The sequence below is a fragment of the Mesoplodon bidens genome (genome assembly GCF_964165515.1).
Source record: "Mesoplodon bidens genome assembly, chromosome: X".
Taxonomy (NCBI): Eukaryota; Metazoa; Chordata; class Mammalia; order Artiodactyla; family Ziphiidae; genus Mesoplodon; species Mesoplodon bidens.
The window spans coordinates 123,981,868-124,002,814 of NC_138163.1; the positions used below are offsets into that span (position 1 = coordinate 123,981,868).

The 20,947-nt window shown below is 45.2% G+C and overlaps 1 protein-coding gene across 5 annotated transcripts in view; it reads left to right on the top strand.

Annotated features, from left to right (window-relative positions):
- The window catches only part of SH3KBP1 (SH3 domain containing kinase binding protein 1), a 347,088-nt gene that overhangs the window by 30,987 nt on the left and 295,154 nt on the right, over positions 1 to 20,947 (top strand). For 2 of the 5 annotated variants that reach the window (XM_081222849.1, XM_081222844.1), the window contains exon 2: positions 18,060 to 18,217. The exons of 2 other annotated variants lie outside the window; for them this stretch is intronic. In XM_081222849.1, coding sequence (XP_081078975.1) covers positions 18,060 to 18,217 — 158 coding nt within the window. Of the gene's footprint in view, positions 1 to 18,059; positions 18,218 to 20,947 lie in introns of those variants that run through there. One more of the 5 variants, XM_081222843.1, reaches the window with a different exon arrangement.

Below are 20,947 nucleotides of genomic sequence, written 5' to 3' on the forward strand. Positions count from 1 at the left end.
GCTTCAGTAGTGTCTGCCATTTTGTCTGGGTCTGTAAAACTCCCTGCACACGTCCTCACAGGGTGTGTGCTTTCAGCCTCTGGATCTCCAGCCCTATGCAGTTGGTGGGTTATCATAACCTTTCCAGCTGCCACCATCTCCCCTACTCTGTGACCACCCATCCCAGCCTGTATCCTGCTGTCTGGCAGCTGGTCGGCATCGAGCTCCCCCACTCCCCCTAGATCAGTAACTGGAGGCCACTAAGCTCAACTCTGAATCCTTTCTCTGCTCCCTGAGCAAGCCCCAGGGCGCCCATGCCATGCTTGTCTCTGGCCCTGTCGTGGGCTCTGGAGAGGTGGCAGGGGTGAGGCAAGGGGCTGTTGCCCATTCTGCTGGGTCCTCACAGCCACCCACCAATGCTTCCATTGACCTCTCATCCACTCCTTTGTTTTCCTCTGTAAATTAACACACACACACACACACACACACACACACACTGTGCAAAAGAAAATTCCATGTGCATTTTGCACTGAGCTTATTCTATAGACTGTTTTCTCAAGTTTCTCAGATTCTCTTCTCACACCTGACTGTCACCAACAGATGACCTTGATTCCTATGTGAGGGAAGGTGTCAGCTCCCTCACGTACCCCCATCTTTATGTCTTTATATTGCTGTTGGAACACGTATCCCCCTTTATCCTCTTTTATCTAATGTCAGAGAAGGAAATAGCCTTGCTTCTTTTTTCATCCTTTCCTGACTTCTTTCCTGTGTTGGGCCCCTGACTCATACTCATGTTGTCCAGCCCAGTGCCCCCTTTCCCCCAGACTCTCAATAAATACGTACTGGATCAAAGAGCTGTTCTGTCCAAGAAAATGTCAGCTAAGGATTTATGCGGGCAGGCTGGCCTAATCTGGCCTGGTTTCACATTTGGGCATACTACCTGCATTCATGTGTGCCCTTTGGTGTCTTCATGTTATTATCTGTGCAGCCACAGTGTCTGGAGCTTACATCTCAGAAAATCTTCATTGACTGAAGAAATATGAGCAGGAACAGGGGCAAGAAGACAGGCTTTGAATTCAGACTGGCTGTGGCTTGGATATCAGCTCCCAACCCTTGAACAGGTTATCTGATCTCTGTGGGAACCAGATTCTTCATAAATTTGGAACCACAATAGACACGTCATAGAGTGTGTGTCAGTCACTACTGCTGTGTGACAAATTATTCCGAACTCAGCACCTTCAAAAAGCCATTTTATTATGCTCGTGGATTTTGTGGGTCAAGAATTTGGACAGGACTTCCCTGGTGGCACAGTGGTTAAGAATCCTCCTGCCAGTGCAGGGGACATGGGTTCGAGCCCTGGTCCGGGAAGATCCCACATGTCGTGGAGCAACTAAGCCCGTGCGCCACAACTACCGAGCCTGCAATTCTAGAGCCCGTGAGCCACAACTACTGAAGCCCACGCACCTAGAGCTCGTGTTCCGCAACAAGAGAAGCCATTGCAATGAGAAGCCCGCGCACTGCAGCGAAGAGTAGCCCCCACTCACTGCAACTAGAGAAAAGCCCACGCACAGTAACAAAGACCCAACGCAGCCAAAATTTAAATAAATAAATTAAAAAAAAAAGAATTTGGACAAGGCATGGTGGGGATGGCTTGTCTTAGCTCCACAGCGTCTGAGGCCTCAGCTGGAAAGACTTGAAGACAGGAGGTGACTTGATAGCGGGAAAGCTGGAATCATCTGAAGCCTCTGACACTTACATGTTGGCCTGGGCTGGGATGATTCAGCAAGTCAGTGGTGAATGCCTACGTGTGGACCCTCAGTATGAGTGGGCTTTCTTACAACATGGCTGTCTTTGGGGTATTCCAGCAAGTGGGTTGGAAATTGCATATTAGCCTTTTGTCACCCAGCCTCAGAAGTCACGCAGCATCACTTCCCTGCACTCTCCTGGTCAAAGTGCTCACAAGCCTGCCCAAATTCGAAGGCCCAGGGAGCAAGATTAGATTTCCCTTGTTGATGGCTGGAGTCACATCCTAGAAGAGCATAAGGGATGGGAAAGTCTTCTGCAGCCATCTTGGAAAATATAGTCTGCCACAGAGTGGTTGTTATAGTTAGATGATGTGATGAGGATAAAGGCAACTGGCACCACGAAATTAAGAGTATATTTTCATTCAGCAATTATTTATTATATTCCTACTGTATGCCAGGTGTTAGGCCAGCACTGGGTCTGTAGGGGCAAACACAGCAGTTGTGCTCTCTGCCCTCCTGTAGCTTTCACTGAGGGGACACGGGTGGCAATCCAGTGCGATTAGATCTGTGATAAGGACTTGGGATTCCATTTCCTTGAGGGAGAGGGACTGGTTGAGCGTCTGGATTTGTTTGTGTCATTTGAAGTGAGAATGAAGTGAATTTCCCCTGTGAATGCTGAGGATGGGTGCTCTGCCTGGCATTAATGATCCTGCTCGCTGCTGTCTTGTTGGTGGTACTTCTGCGGACCTGTAGTCTCATAGCCATGAAAGATGCCTCAGAACTCATCAGGCCCAGGGTCTGCCAGCATCCCCTGACCCTGCCATTCAAGGTAGACTTATGTTCCTCCTTCCTAAAAAGGGGTTTAGGAGAGTGGTGGAGGTGTGGAGTCACCTGGGGGACCGTCTTCAAAGTAGGTGTGCTCCTCCCCCCAATTCTGATGTGGCCCAGGCTGAGAGGAGAGGCAGGGGAGGCTGCACAGGTGATTCTGACCCCTGGGTAAGGAGTTCATGTGGTATAGACCAGCACCTCTCAAATGACACTGTGTGTGTCACTCCCCTGGGGATCTCGTTACACTGCAGCTTCTGATTCAGTAGGGCTGGGTGAGGCCAGGGCCAGCAGGGGCGTGGATAGTACCAGCAAGGGACAGGCAGAGATGCCTACTGAGGCCTGCCCCCGCCACACTAGGGCCAGCTCGCAGAGAGAGTGAGTCGTCGAGGGCTAGGCAGGTGACCCACCACATTTCTGCCATGTTTCAGCACATTTCTTAAAGATGAGGACTCTGTCAAAAACCATAATCACGATATCACTTTTACACCTAAACAACCAAAACCACAGCCTTCCTTATACAAAACCAACTCAAGAAACCCAAAATCAGAATGTAAATTGGTATAACCCCTATGGAAAACAGTATGGGGGGTTTCCTCAAAAGATTAAAGATAGAATTATCATATAATCCAGCAATCCTACTGCTGGGTATGTATCAGAAGGAAATGAAATCATTATCTCAAAGAGATATTTGCACCCCAGTGTTCATTGCATCATTATTCACAATAGCCAAGGAAACGACTTACATGTCCATCGATGGATGAATGGGTAAAGAAAATGTGGTACGTATTGGGCTGGCCAAAAGGCTTGTTCAGTTTTTTCCGTAAGACGGCTCTAGTAGCACTTAGTTGTCTTTAACTTCATTCGAAACAATTTTTTAGGTTGTTTGTGACAGCTGTCATATCAGCGTGCATTTTAAAAAAGACATCAAAATTGGTGAATTTTTATGTAGCCATTTTATTTTATTTTTTAAATTTATTTTAATTAATTTATTTTTTAACATCTTTATTAGAGTATAATTGCTTTACAATGGTGTGTTAGTTTCTGCTTTATAACAAAGTGAATCAGTTATACATATGTTCCCACATCTCTTCCCTCTTGCGTCTCCCACCCTCCCTATCCCAGCCCTCTAGGTGGTCACAGAGTACGGAGCTGATCTCCCTGTGCTATGCGGCTGCTTCCCACTAGCTAGCTATTTTACGTTTGGTAGTGTATATACGTCCATGCCACTCTCTCACTTTGTCACAGCTTACCATTCCCCCTCCCCATATTCTCAAGTCCATTCTCTAGTAGGTCTGTGTCTTTATTCCCGTGTTGCCCCTAGGTTCTTCATGACCTTTTTTTTTTCTTAGATTCCATATATATGTGTTAGCATACGGTATTTGTTTTTCTCTTTCTGACTTAACTTCACTCTGTAGGACAGACTCTAGGTCCATCCACCTCACTGCAAATAACTCAGTTTCGTTTCTTTTTATGACTGAGTAATATTCCATTGTATATATGTGACACATCTTTATCCATTCATCTGTCGATGGACACTTAGATTGCTTCCATGTCCTATTGTAAATAGTGTTATTTAATATTTACAGCTATTGTAAATAGTGCTGCAATGAACATTGTGGTACATGACTCTTTTTGAATTATGGTTTTCTCAGGGTATATGCCCAGTAGTGGGATTGCTGGGTCATATGGTTGTTCTGTTTTTAAGGAACCTCCATACTGTTCTCCATAGTGGCTGTATCAATTTACATTCCCACCAACAGTGTAAGAGGGTTCCCTTTTCTCCACATCCTCTCCAGCATTTATTGTTTGTAGATTTTTTGATGATGGCCATTCTGACTGGTGTGAGGTGATACTTCATTGTAGTTTTAATTTGCATTTCTCTGATGATTAGTGATGTTGAGCATTCTTTCACGTGTTTGTTTGCAATCTATATCTTCTTTGGAGAAATGTCTATTTAGATCTTCTGCCCATTTTTGAATTGGGTTGTTTGTTTTTTTGATATTGAGCTGCATGAGCTGCCTGTATATTTTGGAGATTAATCCTTTTTTAGTTGCTTCATTTGCAAATATTTTCTCCCATTCTCAGGGTTGTCTTTTCGTCTTGTTTATGTTTTCCTTTGCTGTGCAAAAGCTTTTAAGTTTCATTAGGTCCCATCAGTTTATTTTTGTTTTTATTTCCATTTCTCTAGCAGGTGGGTCAAAAAGGATCTTGCTGTGATGTATGTCATAGAGTGTTCTGCCGATGTTTTCCTGTAAGAGTTTGATAGTGTCTGGCCTTACATTTAGGTCTTTAATCCATTTTGAGTTTATTTTTGTGTATGGTGTTAGGGAGTGTTCTAATTTCATTCTTTTACATGTAGCTGTCCAGTTTTCCCAGCACCACTTATTGAAGAGGCTGTCTTCTCCATTGTATATTCTTGCCTCCTTTATCAAAAAATAAGGTGACCAGTACCATACTGTCTTGATTACTGTAGCTTTGTAGTGTAGTCTGAAGTCAGGGAGCCTGATTCCTTCAGCTCCATTTTTCTTTCTCAAGATTGCTTTGGCTATTTGGGGTCTTTTGTGTTTCCATACAAATTGTGAAATTTTTTTGTTCTAGTTCTGTGAAAGATGCCATTGGTATTTTGATAGGGATTGCATTGAATCTGTAGATTGCTTTGGGTAGTATAGTCATTTTCACAATATTGATTCTTCCAATCCAAGAACATGGTATATCTCTCCATCTATTTGTATCATCTTTAATTTCTTTCATCAGTGTCTTATAGTTTTCTGTGAACACACTTCTTAAAATTTTTATTTTATTATTTTTTTATTGAAGTATAGTTGATTTACAGTGTTGTACCAATCTCTGCTGTACAGCAGTGACTCAGTTATACACATATATACATTCTCTTTTTAATATTCTTTTCCATTATGGTTTATCACAAGATATTGAATATAGTTCCCTGTGCTACACAGTAGGACCTTATTGTTTATCCATTCTAAATGTAATAGTTTGCATCTACCAACCCCAAACTCCCAGTGCATCCCTCTCCCTCACCCCCTCCCCCTTGGCAACCACAAGTCTTAAAACACACTTTTGATGGTGCTTGCTGCTTATTGTATTAAGTAGTTGAAAGTATATCTTAACAAAGGAATTAGGATTAAGCATTGTACACCCTCCAAAGTAAACAGTTTACATCCCAGCTGCCTCAGGATTTCTCTTACAAAGCATGTCTTGCAGGGAGAGAATCACAGTTTTGGTTACTGGAGGTATATTTTATAATTATTCACAGAGAATAAACTGTAGCACTAAAAAGGAAAAATACTTTTGGGTCAATTGTTTATTTAAAAATATCTGTAGATACTTAGTGCCCTTAATAACAAATTCAGGTACACACACACACACACACACATGCACACTTTTAATGTCTTGTTGCCTTTATAAACCCCATCTTCCTTTTCAGGTGCATTGCTGTGTATAACATGGTTAGCTGAATCACTTGTGAAACTACTGATTACACCAGCTCAGGTTACACCAGCATTAAGATTTTTCTCTTCATCTTTTAGGTACAGTGTAGAACATTATTCTTCGCCTTGCACATTTAGAGCATTTTAACAATCTGGAAGTGTTTCAGCATGTATTTCTTAAAGATAAGGACTCTTCAAAACCATTATCACAGTATCATTTTTATACTTACAACAACTAACAATGTTTCCTTATCATCAGGCAGCCAGTTCAAATGTCCAATTATTACACATTGTTAAAATATTTCAAAAGGCATTTATTTGAATCTGGATTTGGAAGGTCTGAACTTTCTAATTGGTTGCTCGTCTCTGAGTCTCTTTTAATCTAGGTTCTCCCGTTCTTTTCTTTTTCCTTTGCAATTTTGCTGTTGTTGTTGTTGAAGAAACTAAGTCGTGTTTGCTTGTGGAGTTTCCTACAGTCTGGATTTGGTTGACTGTACTTTCGGGAGCCAGTGAACATCTTCCTGGACCCCTGTCCTCCCTATAAACTGGCAGTAAATCCAGAGGTTGATCTGACTTAGGTTCCGTTCGTTGGCAAGTGCGCAGTATGGGAATGGTGCGTACTTCCTTCATGAGGCTCTTGAAGCCTGGTTGTCTCCCTTTTTGTAATGTTAGCAGCCGTTAGTGACCATTGCCCATGTCCTTGATTACATTAGATGTTGCAAAATGTCGATTGTCTAATTCTCTCATTAGTTCTTCACTTAGTGGCCAGAATACTCCTGTAAAGAGAAGTTTCTTCTCATCAACAATTCGGTTATCCTGAATTCATATGGAAAAAGCAGGATAAATGTTTGGTTCTTTCCCTGAATTTACCACTTTTCAGAACAGGGAGTCGATTCCCTAGCCTTGATTAAAAAAAAAAATCACTCTGCAACATAGATTCACATTAACATGTATCAATTTGAGACATGGAACCTATTTGATGTGTTTCAATCCACTGCAGTTATTCTTACTGATAGTCATATTGTCCCATTTGTGGCGAGTGGGAACCTTTTCTCAGTCAGTTCTGAATTCTTTTGACATGACTCTGTTAGTCTTTGATGGCTTCCTTGCTTTGACAAGATGTTTCTTGTTTTTGACAAGATGTTTGTATGCCAAAACATTTCAGGCTTGTCACCTTTCCTGCCCAGACCTGGAATCAGCCATTTCTCCAAGGCTACCTGGCTTTTTTAAAAAAATGAAAAATAATATTTAGAGACAATGTAATTATTTCTGAAAAAAAATTACACATTGATTTACTCAGATCATCCTAGAAGTCTGTTGATGTGGGGATGTTGATCCTTTTAGTTTTCTTTATTTTTATTAACCTCATGTTTCAGTTTTGGGAAAGGTTTCCAAAGTTTTAAGCCTCAGTCCAGTTTATTTAGGTATTTTTTCTGTTTGTCCAACTTTAAATTATAACCTTCAAAGGAAAGAAAAGTGTTGGGTTTTAACTTTACTTCCATTTTTTTGTTATCTACGATGCATACTTACTAAGTGGTTTTCTGATATCGTGACAAAGTATAATTTAGTTGACTAAGAATGTTCTTGAAGTGTATACTTGACTAGCAACTTTCAATTCAAATTGTTGTCCTACTATTAAACGTGCCAATCAAAAAGACTTGGAAACTGTTGGTGGTTATAGTGTGGAAAGATTCACAATTACTGTATAATATCATGTATGAAACCATGAAATGTGCCAGCCCAAATAACCTACACATTATGGTGTTGCAAATGCTCTAGGTGTTATCTCCCACTTCGCTGTTGGGGAGTTCAAAGTAGTTATGCTTCTGACAGTTTGAAACTCTAGACTGCTTTGAAGAGCTGCTGTTTTGCTGTTATTTTCTGCTCTCAGCCCGGTGCCTTTGTCTTAGATCCCATCTTCTTGGATTCTCAGCTTCTTGTCAAAATACCCGGGTAAATTTCTCCCCACTCAACAACAAACATTTCTTGAGTGACTGATGGGGCCAGTCAGCTCAGCACTTGAGGGAGGAAGATACGTTGGGCAGTGCGACTTTTCTTTTAGGAGACCCACAGCTTCAGCTTTACACTTCCCTTCTGCCTTCCAGGGGCTCACAGTTTAGCAGGATTATTATACCTGGGGTATAAACGAAGCCTGAAGAGAGCCACTAACTCAGCAGCAAAGGTTCGCTGTAGTTTCCTGTCACCTCTCTGTCTACTTTCTCTCTTACCAGACAGTACATTTCTTGTTAACAGAAGGCCAGGCAGTGACTCAGCCCTCGCCCCCAACCCCCCCCCCCACCGGGCAGACTGACCATGTTTTTCTCTGGAATCCTCTTCACTTCCCTCCTTTTGACCTTGTTCTCCACTCTTCTAAACATTCTTGCCTCTTAAAGCTGATTCAGCTTAGCTACACTGAAATCAACGGAAAGGCTTTTGCCTTTTTTATTTCACACGTGTCCAACTCTGAAGCCGGTTTCCCATCCGCCCCCATCATGTATTCTTTTACAGTTCTTACAAAGGATTTTGCACTTAGGGCTCTATAAATTAATATAAATTAATTTTTAATAAAGAAGTTCAAGCAGACCTTTTAGATACCTTATCCATAATTGTGTTTCAACAATCCATGTAGTGTCTGTTGAATAAAATTGGCTCCTGAAAAGAGTGGGTGTTGGGGGAAAAGCAGTATTTTCTGGTTTTTTTGGGGGGGTGCTACATTGGGTCTTTGTTGCTGTGCGCGGGCTTTCTCTAGTTGCGGCGCGTGGGTTTCTCATTGTCGTGGCTTCTCTTGTTGTGGAGCATGGGGTCTAGGCGCGTGGGCTTCAGTAGTTGCGGTACAGGGGCCCTAGAGTGCTCCGGCTTCAGTAGTTGTGGCATGTGGTCTCAATAGTTGTGGCACGTGGGCTCTAGGGCCCCTGGCTTCAGTAGTTGTAGCACGTGGGCTCAGTAGTTGTGGCTCGCAGGCTCTAGAGCACAGGCTTAGTAGTTGTGGCTCACGGGCTTAGTTGCTCTGCAGCATGTGGGATCTTCCCGGACCAGGGATCGAACCTGTGTCCCCTGCATTGGCAGGTGGATTCTTAACTACTGAGCCACCAGGGAAGTCCCCAAAGCAATATTTTCTGAGTATTTTATTTTACGTAATCTCTAATTAAATTAATACATAGTACAATCAGACATTTGACTGTTTCACCTTCTCTTTTAAAGTTTGGTTGGCCCCAAACCTTTTGGATCTTCTCACTGGGGAAAATAGGGGATCACTCTGGAATCAGGCACCTATCTTTGGATCTCCTTTGAGTCTGAGAACCAGGCTGTCATTATAAAGTCAGGGAAAAAAATAGCATCTCTACTTATCCTCAAGCCATCTTATTACTTAAAACTGTTAAATATTTATAGAAAGCAACATTCATGTGCTTTCTCTCTTTTGCTTAAAAAAAGGTTCTGTTTTCTTTAAGTGGCTAAACCATTTTGATTTAACTGATTTTTTACAAAATTGGTTTTCTAAGGGGCAGTTTATTTTCCCCTCCATGTTATGCAGAGTCCTTCTTTGTACAGGCTTATCTAACTCTAATCAATTGTCTTTAGTCTTCACTTTTGTTTTTTAACCTGCAAAACCGTCTGCACACTTTCTCTGTGTTTCCTTTTTCATTTGAAGAGTCTTTTTCTGGCTAACTTATCCTCATCCAGTCTGTCTAATGCATGCTCTTAAGAGAGCTGTGCATGAGGTGTGCAAGGGTTAATTTTAGTCGGGAAGTGTTTAATAACTCATTGTTCTTAGCTCCTTGGGTGAGGCCCTGGTGAGTGTAGGCTTCCTAGCACAGGCTGTGAGGGACTTAACCCCCGGCTTTGTGAAACGCTTCCCCATTGAGGGAGCCGGGCAGCCCAGCCCAGCCCTGGCCCTGCATCCCATTCTCAGCTTTCATCCAGTGCCCTTCTGCTGTCAGGGGCAGTGGTCCGGTGATGGCAGAGGTGGGGATGGAGTTGAGGCTGATCCCAGTAGCACTCAAGAGGCTTGGCCCACTGTGCCATACTTGTTTTGTGGCTGTCTGGTCATCCCGATCTTGGACCTTCTCTAGCCTTCTGGCCAAACAACTAGGCTCCCAGTGGCAACTGCATTTCATTGTGCTGAGTGATAAGCTCTGTTTTGGGGGGTCACACTTTCTCCGGACATGTACTCAGTCACCAACATTTACCGAGCACCTACTTTGTGCCAGGCGAGGGGTGGAGACACTCAGATATGCCCCTTAAGGGCTCCCATTCCAGGGGGCAGACAGGGAGGACGGGCACAGGGAAACCGTCACAGCACAGCATGATAAGGGCCGGTGGGACTAGTGGCTGTCGTTCGTGGAGCAGCTTCTGTGTACAGGAGTTTACAGGCATCGTCCCTTCTCCTTGCAGCTACCCAGTGGATAGATCATCTCCCAATTTTAAGCACAAAGGAAGTGAGCTCAAGCAAGGTATCCGGGTTCATGTCACACAGCTAGTGAATGTCTCAGCTGGAATTCACTCCCGGGCCTCCCAGGCTCCAAAACCTGTGCTCTTTCTCTTCCACCTCACATCCTCTGTAAAGACACTTAGAGATGACAAGAGTTGGGGAGATGGGCTGGGAGGCCCGGGTTCCTTGGGCTGTTCTAGAAAGCAGTGTGACAGGAGTGGCCTTAGTGCTGGCTGTGGCAGCCGGTGGTGGGCCTTCGTTCATCTCTCACAGCTGGGTTTCTCCTTTCTCGTCTTGATTTCTCTCTTTCCCACTTCCCTGCTGATGCCCAGTTCTGGGAGCTGCTCCTGGCCCGCTATAGACAACAGTTTGCTGCCTCCTACCCAGGGAGAGAGTTCAGGCACAGTGGCTCTTTGTTCACTGAGGTCTGTGTTCTAAGCCTATCTTCCTTGGGGGAGCTAACACTCAGGGTTTGTTTGTTTGTTTGTTTGTTTTTTGCGGTACGCGGGCTTCTCACTGCTACGGCCTCCCCCGTTGCGGAGCACAGGCTCCGGACACACAGGCCCAGCGGCCATGGCTCACGGGCCCAGCCGCTCCGAGGCATGTGGGATCTTCCCAGACCGGGGCACGCACCCATGTCCCCTGCATCGGCAGGCAGACTCTCAACCACTGCGCCACCAGGGAAGCCCTAACACTCAGTGTTTAAGTTTCAGGCCTTAGGAATGACCCCTTGTTGGCCTGGTGCCCCTTAGTGGTGTGTTTGTGAAGACACCAAAGGAAAACATGGCTGGTGTCAAGGTCAGCTTTGTTGGACTTGAAAGCCCTGCAGCGCCTGTGGTCCTCACCTGGGAAGTTCAGGTCCCCAAACCCTTAGCCCTGACACTACCGAGAAAGCATGAGGTGGTGAGAACTGGGCTTTGTGCAGACTTGTGTTGGGAAGAGTCTGGTTTTTTAAAAAGTCGATGCTTAGACTTCCCTGGTGGTCCAGTGGTTAAGATGCCGTGCTTCCACTGCAGGGGCAATGGGTTCGATCCCTAGTCGGGGAACTAAGGTCCCACATGCTGCCAGCAAGGCAAAAAAAAAAGAAAAAGTTGATGCTTGAGTGTATCCATTAGGGTTCTCTGGCCGTAAGCAACAGAAACCAACTCCCCTTTAACTAAAATAGGGAAGAGGATTTACTGGAAGGCTACGGGCTGGTTTACAGGGTGGAAGGAAAAGCTGGAGGATCAGGTCTGGGAAAGATGGCACCCAGGCAGCCCCGGGGATCACTGCCTCATCTGTGGGCCCTGCTGGGGGATTTGCCGCAGCCAGTTCCAGTCTTTGTCACAGCTGCTGCTGTGCGACATAGTTGAGTCCTGTGCTGGTAGAGGGCAGGGCATGTTGATGGACAGTCCCATCAGACTGTATCTCATCAGGGAGGGGAAAGTCCCCCAAACGGCTTCCCCTCCCCGAGTGGAGAATGGTTTCTCCCTGGGACACAGACACAGGCAGCCACCTCGATGCGTGAATCTCTACAATCATAAATTCCAAAATATACATTACACAAACTCTGTATTTTTAAAAGCTATATTGAGGTATAAAATTCTGCCCATTTTAAGTGTACAGTTCAATGATTTTAATAAATTTATAGCATTATGAAACTCTCACCAGAATTTAATTTTAGAACGTTTCCGTCCCCCCCAAAGACGTCTCGTAGCCATTTGCAGTCAGGCCCTGTTCCCACTCCAGCCCTAGGCAACCACTCATCTGTTTTCTGTTTCTGTAGATTTGAACATAGGTTCCTGACCGGTGTAATTTTTTCCGGGTATCCTGCAAACTATGCTATGGGTGAAAGAAAGAAGGAAAAAAGGCCAACGGTGTGGAAGTCTGGACCTCATGGTCTCAGTTTTCCTTCCTTTTTGCTTTAGATTTTCCCTTCTCTAACCTGGACTGTAAGATGGGAGAGCTTAGTCCTAGTCTTGATGCTGCCGTTATTTAGCTCTGTGAGCCTCAGTCATGGAACCTTCCAGGCCTCAGTTCCTCATCTGTATAGATAAGAAAGGGTTTGACAATATGATAACTCATGTGCTTTCTGTCTCTAATGACCAGCAGTTGTGATCTTTTTTGGTGAAATCTTTCTTGGTGAAAAATTACATGTATCCATATAGCTGATTCACTTTTTGCTGTACAGCAGAAAATAACACCACACTGTAAAGCAACTATACTCCAATTAAAAAAAAAATCTACCCTGAAAGAAAAAAAGAAAAATTACTTCTTGATTGTATCTGCTCTCTTCAATCAGAGGGCTGGAATAAAACTTGATGCTGGCCAAGGGAGGTGGAATCCTGAAAAAAGAGAAGGGTTTTTCCCAGCAAGAGCTCATAGTCTGATTGGAATGAGCCGCCGTGAACGCTCACGCATTGTGGTGAGCTCCCGGGAGAGATCAAGTTCAGTGCACAGAGGTGGGGAGAGGCCACAGAGCGGGGCCTCTGAAACGCCACCGCCACTGTGAGAAGTTTGCCCCCATGAGAAGCTGCTTGGCAGCTGGCTTAGCCAACCGACGGTTAAAACCACCCATTTCATCTTTGCGGGGAGGAGACATCCCAGCAGGTTTGAAGGCGGAGATGGGGAGGTTGAAGCATTCTGCATTTCGAGGCAGATCTCTTATCTCCTCTGGCTCTGCCTCTCTCTCTCTGTGCCCTCGGGTTAACTGTAGCTTTGGCTTTTGCAGCCATGGTAGCTGGAGCCGACTTGTGCAGGCAGGCAGCTGGAGGGTGGTATTTTCTGACAGGGAGACATCCTTAAGTTTTGTAATTTATGGTGTCTTTAAATATGGGATTTTGTTTACTGTTGACCTAATTACACCTCTGTTATATTTTATTTAGCTTAATGTTTTAATTTCGTGCTCATGCCCAGAGGTAGTTTCCCAACAGGTACTGTTAAAAAAAATTGTAGGTCGGGTTTTATCCTTGCTGCAGCTACCTGCAGCTTCCTGAAGGCAAGGAAATGGGTTTTGGGGCCACACACTTTCTCATGGGCTCTTGTGAATATTTCGACTGTGTTTGTGCTGTGTGAGGTCTAGAGCTCCTGTCTGCCAAGTATTATCCTAAAGCATCTCTGTAAAATAGAAACATAATACGGGCCGCAGAAGTGATTTTAAATGTTCTAGTAGCCACATTCAGAAAGGGAGAAGAAACAAGCGAAATTAATTTGAATAATGCTTGAAATGAAATTGAAGAATTTCACCCAGCATATCTAAAATAGAATCATTTCAACGTACAATCAATATAAAAATTAACAAGATATTTTACATTCTTTTTGTTTCCCTTATAAGTCTTTGCAACTTGCTGTGTATTTTACAGCATGTCTCAATTTGGACGAGCCAGGCTTCAAGTATTCAATAGCCACATGTGGCAGGTGACACTTTAGTGGACAGCAAAGTTCTAAACCTTTCAAAGGCTTACAAGGGACACAGGAAGAGCCCTTAGAAGGGGTAGGAGAGACATAGCCTCATGTTTTGTGAGCTCTTAATAAAGCCATACATAGGTTTCCTTCTCTTAGAGAAACCTGATATGTAAAAATTCTGCTTGACAGGAAAGGTAAAGCAGGAAGTGATTATTCATGTTACAAAAGAATTAACTGCAGGATCCTTTAAATAGCAAGCTCCCTTAGTGCACTGAAGATCTGACTCAATTTGCAAAAATGTGATTGACACTTGGCATTTTAGTAGCATCTTTGTTGGGCAGAGAACTGTCTGCCATTATAAAATGCAAATGCAAGCTGAACCGTCAGTTTCTCAAGGCTTTGTTGAGTACCTACTGTATGTCAAGGATGCTCGTAGGGGCCATGACAGAACTAAGGGAGATCTGTGCCCAGAAGCCATTTAGAGGGTCACTGGGAGGGCGAGACACACATGCAGCCACCACAGTGTGGAATTGCCTCAATACCAGGGCCCACGGAGGCTTGGGGGCTGGATGAGCCAGGAAGGAGCTAGGCTGCAGGTAGGGCCCAGTTGGGCCCAGAAGGCAGGCAGAGTGCATGTGATGAAGTGTCCAGGAGTTTAAAGGAAGGGTACATCAGGAAAGACCAGCTCAATAGGATATTGGGAAGACTCGAAAATTATGCAGTTACGCTTTATATATCCCTGAGTCCCCAGTCCCTAATCCCCAGCCTTACTTCTAGCAGCCATCAGTTAAGCTGTGTTCTTCTTGGACTCCTCATAAGAGGGAGATGGAAGCAAACCCAGGATGTGCTTCTCTCCAGTTTGCAACAACAGGCAGCAGCTGTTTTTTTCTTAGGACCTATCTTCTTGAAGCAGATTCCTTTGCCCTCTTCCAGCTTTACCTTGATAGAGCCCACGTGCAGAATGCAGAAAATGAGACTTGCTGTTGAGGAAAGGAGAAGCAAGGTTGTGTGCTGGAAGTGGATGGGGTTCTGAGTTCCCCAAAGTACACAGGGTTTAAGGTCAGCGTCGAGATGGACCCTTGACCAGATTCCTCCCCCCACTCCTTCAGGTAAGCCCCATGTGCTGCTTCCCCCCAACTCCACTTAGGGCTATTTTCTGTCCCCATCAGAAAAGCTATGAGCTTTCATCTCTAAGTACTAAAATAGGAGCAGCCTTGGGGAGCCTAGGTCAGTATTCCAAGCCTTTTCTTGTTAAAAAAAAAAAACTTGTTATTTAAAAAAAATGACTATCTCCATACATATATTTATTTATAGATCATGTACATATATTGCTGCACTAGTTGATTAAGAAAACCCAGAAGAAGCTTCTAAATATTTATTATTAGGTTTAATGAACTTATGAAAAACATAAGATTTACTATTATATGATTTTAGACATTGGTGAAAAATGGACATTTGTCTTCATGGCTCAGGTACATAGTTTTAAATATCTTGCTAAACCCAATAGTTCCATATTATAATTAGGTAACTTAAACGTATATCAAGGGTGGGAGAAAACCCATATTAAAAATTATCTTGATAACTCAGAGTGTTTTGTGCTGATTAGCTTGTCCTCGTGTTCACCCCCCACCATGGCTGACAGAGTTCCCACCCAGGGGCTGAAGTGGCAGCTCCACCATATTCTTGTTGACTTGGTCGTGTGTTGAGTATTATCTACAACCCCTACTTTCTTTACCCAAATCTTCTCAAGTCTCTCATCCGTTTAGTGAGGGTGATTTAGGCTCCACCCAGAGGCCTCCCAGCACTGCAGGGTGCCCCATGGAGCTGAAAGCTGGCGCTGGCCGCCGCCCTCGTCTAGGGGCACGGCTGCCCCTCCGAGCACCCCTGACTGCCTGACCTAGAGGCAGGATGAAGGAGCTGGTGTCATTCTGCAAATGGAACGTTAGAGAAGTTGAATTTTTCTCTTTTTAAAATGAAAACAAAATGAATAGATGTTTTCTTTTCTTTTTTTTTTCATCATGTTAACTAATTCCTGAAGTGAGTGCATCCCAGTTTGGAGGGCACTGGCTCAGAAAATAAGCTTAACTGCTTTGCTAAGCTTCAGGTTCTTTAATTGGGAAGATGGGCATCATAATACTGTGAGGATTAAGCGAGATAATGCAGGAAAAGTGTCTGGCACATAAACAGTGGTTACTGTAATCTCCGTTCCGATAGCAAAGCTTCAATAGATCCATGTCTAGGTAATTTGAAGAAAGCTGCTCTTTAATCCACCTGGTTCTGAGTGTTATGATGACTCATTTTAACTGCTGGGGTGAGAATATGATACAAGAAAATTGGAGTGTTTCTGCCTTTGTACTTGTCAGGAACCAGGAGAAATCTGCAAAGGTTGCCTTGTTTATGCTCTTATGCTTCTCCTTTCTGTTGATAAGTGATGAAAATGGTTCACAACTCAACTTCAGCCTGGGCAGGTTTCTGACAGCAGAGTCAGCCAGCTAATTTTGGAATGAAAAAATAACCTCGGAAAGGAAATTCTGCTTTGAGTTACTTATGAACTGTCTGGGTTAGCTGACATTATGAGTGGACAATGTGAGCACACCAGTCTGGGTGGACGGGGTCGTTTGATCTGGAAACACTTTGGGAGTTTATCCCTAATGGATATGCAAAGTGCATTTGACAAGGAGCCCCTCACCTACCAACCTTCTTCCTGGAAAACCTACCCCAACATATTGAATTTGTAAAAGTCATTTGTGCTTTTTTTGTCTCCTGTTGGAGAAATCTTTTTTTATATATACATTTATTTATTTTTTGTTTTTGGCTGCGTTGGGTCTTCATTGCTGCACGCGGGCTTTCTCTAGTTGCGGCGAGTGAGGGCTGCTCTTTGTTGTGGTGCACGGGCTTCTCATTGCGGTGGCTTCTCTTGTTGTGGAGCATGGGCTCTAGGCACGCAGGCTTCAGTAGTTGCAGCACGCAGGCTCAGTAGTTGTGGCACGCGGGCTTAGTTGCTCCGTGGCATGTGGGATCTTCCCGGACCAGGGCTCAAACCCGTGTCCCCTGCATTGGCAGGCGGATTCTTAACCACTGCGCCACCAAAGCCCCATTGGAGAAATCTTTGCCAAACCCAAGATCACTAAGATTTTCTCTTATGCTTTCTTATAAAAATGTTGCAGTTTTAGCTCTTACATTCAGGCCTACGACCCATTTTGAGTTCATTTTTGCATATGTGTTCTTTATAGAGCTCACTTAACTTTTCCACTTCCATTCTTTTACTATAATTTCTAAGTTGCTAATTCACTGCTTGGGGTTACACCTAATTTTCACTACCCTTGTATTTATTCATTCTCCCTTTGTCCATCCGTCCGTCCGTCCATCCATTCATTCATATCAAGCTGCAAATAAAAAAGGAAAAGGACAGGAGATTGACTGAGGTGGGCATGAGGCGAGGCCCAAAGACTGCATGAGTTGTTTAATCCATGTATAGATAAACTAACCAGCCTCTGGGTTGGTTGGCTCTGCTAATTTGCATCGGTACCAGAAGACCCGTCTGCCTCATCTGTTGCCTCCACCTATTACCAAGTATACAAAATCACCGTGGATTGGGAGAACAGTTTAAAATGGTATTGCTGCCTAAGAAGCCATCTGTCGTGAAGGCAGTTGTGCCCGCAGGTGTGAGCGGTCTGAGTTGTTGGTTGGGCTGGCGGGGCCCTCTGTTATCGGCTGTGTTCACACGAGTTGTCGCTGAGAGGTGGGCGTTATCTCTGTAGGGTGGGAATGATCATCACCCACATTTTGCACAACTGAGGCCCAGAGAGGTTAGCATCACCTAGTCTTGGTGAAGGAGAGAGCATCTGAGAGCCAAACCTGCACCTGTAGTTATCTGCCACCTCTGCACCTGGGGAAATGATGCTGGACTCCGTCCGGGGGCGGGGTGGTGCACAAGTGTTGTTGACCTTCTGTCATTGTGTGGTTTCCCCTCTGAAGCCCCTGCTGGCCCTGAGACCTGTAGGCCACTCTGCCTGTGCCTGACCGCAGACCAGCACTTTGTGGTTTCTGTGCTACAGGCCTCAGGTTAACCAAAGTCGGGCAACCGTGTGTGGCCCTGTTGTTTTAAGTATTGGTAGAGGGGAAGCCCCTTGAATATGACTTTCCTGGCCTTCCAGGGCTGCTGGGCTTTGGACTTCTCCAACATCTGATCTAAAGTGCTCTTTTGTTTTGTTCTTGTTTTTGTTTGGTCCCTGTTCCTTCCAGTGGAGGCCATAGTGGAGTTTGACTACCAGGCCCAGCACGACGATGAGCTGACGATCACCGTGGGTGAGATCATCACCAACATCAGGAAGGAGGATGGAGGCTGGTGGGAGGGACAGATCAATGGCAGGAGAGGTTTGTTCCCTGACAACTTTGTAAGAGTGAGTACAAAGCGAAACCCTTTTCCTGTCTCCTGTGTGGGTTCTACTGACCAAAGCTGTGGCGGCACTTGAGGAGGAAGTTCATGGGACTCTTTAAGAGGATGAGTTGACAGCTTGACCTCTTGTATGCTGTCAAGAGGAGCACGCATAGCTTTGCCCTTGATATCGGGGGATACTTGTTTTGAAATCACTTTCTTAAGGCCTGGAACGTTCTCTTTCCAAACTGTGTATCACTTAGAAAATGCTGGAAAAATGTCAAGCTTGTCAAATTGTTTTATCTGTGGACTTTTTATATGCTTTGATAGTTTCAAAGACTCTTGCCCTTTACCATTCCATTCAAAATGGAGGTGAAACTCAGTTTTGACCACTTAAATCAAGTAGCAGTCAAACTAAATGCAGAATTCCAATTATGCCATGTTTCTACCTTTGTATCATATTGCTTTTTTGATAGGAGCAGTATTATTTTCCTTTTCCCCTTTATGGCCATGAAGCATTGAGTAAAATCTATTTTTTCAGTAAGGTTTTGAAAATTATGCTCTTTGCAGAAGGGTTAATTACAAAAATGTAACTCAGTCATGTTAAGAAATTTCATACCACACAGTTGTAAATAATAGTGGGAATTAGGTTAAAAAAAGGGGGGTGGGTGGGTGGGAAATCACCTGCAGGCTGATCCCAGAGGGAAATACCAAGTGGGTCTAAAAAGTCCCTGGACTGTACCCTTCCTGCCCAGCGCTGGGCCAGATGGGCCTGTTCTTGGTGGGGAGATCTGCGTGCAGGAATCCCCGGGGCCCCTGCTGTAGTTCCGGTGGCACCAGACCATGCCTGAGACCTGGGGCCGTGGGGGGCAGGTGGTGTAGGGGACGCTGGGCCCAGAGAAGCAGGTGCCCCCCCTTAAAGAGCCGTGTGGGCTACATGGGAGGGTTTTTTGGAAGGGGATTGTTGAGGAAGAACAGTGATATGCTCCAGGCTTCACTCCCTGGGCCCTCTACTGGTACCCCGCCCCCCACCCCTAGTCTAGAACAAATAGAAAGCCAGTTTCATCTTTCTTCAGGATCTTGCCTCAGAGGATCCTGCTAACTTTTTCCTTGTTCTTTCTTCTTGGTGTGCAGAAAGCTGGGGAGAGTTTTGTGGGTTACATGCTGATAAACCTTGCTTTCTGTGAACAGTTGTGGGAGGATAGACATTTTTTCTTGGACTACAGTTGAACCTGGCAGCCCTCTCTCTCCCATTTTAAGAGGAGGAAAGCCTCACATCTGGGTCCCCTTAGGTTGAGTCTACTGATGTGTAAATGAGGGTGAATTCTTTTGCCCTTCCAAACAAAATCCCCATTTTGGGGATGAGGACCATCCTTGAAGTTGAGTCATTCTGGGTTGGAAGGGGGACTTTTCTGGATAAAAGAGGCAAAGCTTTCAGTGAAGATGAAGGAGGAAGGAGTGAGAGGGGAGGACTGTGGGAAGGAGAAGGGACTCCAACTCCCGTTTAGAAGGTGGGCTCTGCTTTGGAAGCCTTTAATGTGTCCTGTTGGCTTATTCCAAACCACAAATCCACAGACTCTGAAACTTCGAGGTTGGCCTTTGCTCAGGGCCGGGGCACCATAAGTGTTTGTGGAGGCCAGGGCAGGGAGGGCAGCGCGGGAAGAGCCCCAGCAACGCCGGGGAACAGGAGCTCGTCACTGTGACCAGGGGGGTGATGTGCTTCACCGCCAGGACCACTATCCAGCCTGCTCCATTTGCTCGGCCTTGGACTGGGCCAGCGTGGGCCACGGCAGCGGATCCTGCCCCACGGTGGCCCACGGGCTTTGTCTCAAGGGGAGGCTAGTGGGAGATGGCGGGCGGGAGGGAGGCCAGCAAGGTCAGGGGTTATCCCGCCGGCTCCCCGCTCTAGGCTTGCCTGGGTCTGGCTGTGTCCCTCCGCCAGATGGTGGCTGCTCCCATCAAGTCCCTTTCTTCTATACATTCCTTTCCCCTCGTCCCGGCAGGCCTGGGGCTCCCTTGTTTCTAGCCCTCAGCTGCCGCCCCGGAGCATCTCTCTACCTCACCTACTTTGTAAAAGTCTCTTTATTAATCCCACCTCAGATTACCTAACTCGAGTGTGCCATCTGGGTTTCTCCCACTGCCAGAGCTCGACTACCTCATCAGGCTAGTCTGAGGATTAGAGGAGACAGTGCGTGGAAATCACTTAGCATGTGGCCGGCCACCTTCCGAGTGTGCCGCTGTCCCTGTGGTGAAGGAAGGGACCCTCTCCCCTGGCCTGAAAGCCCTTGCCCTTGCCTAACACTTGTCTCACCTTGGCTAGAGCACCTCCAGGGAGGGGAAGTCTCATGCTTGGGAGGTGCTTGTTCCACCTGGGCCAGAAGGGATGTGGCAGGACCGGCTGGGGCTGTGCCACTTGTGGCTGTTAGACTTGGCAGAAAAAGAAACTTCTCTTCTTTTGGATGGCTGAGTCTATCTTCAAGTCTTCACCCACTGGGAATGTTTTAGGCCTATTATTGAAAATCCAGTAGGTGGAGGCCGTAGAGTTTAACAATAAAGAACACTGCTGTAGAGACTTCTAGAAGCTGAAAATACATCTTTAGGTAATAATAATCATATTGGCATAAGTTCATAGTTTTGGAAGTGGGTTTACACATGCCTTATTTGGCTTAAGAATCATTTGTCCCCAGACTGAATTGGGTAATCTTGAGGCATCCCGTTGTTTATTTGTGTACCTTTATGCCAGTGTTACCACTGT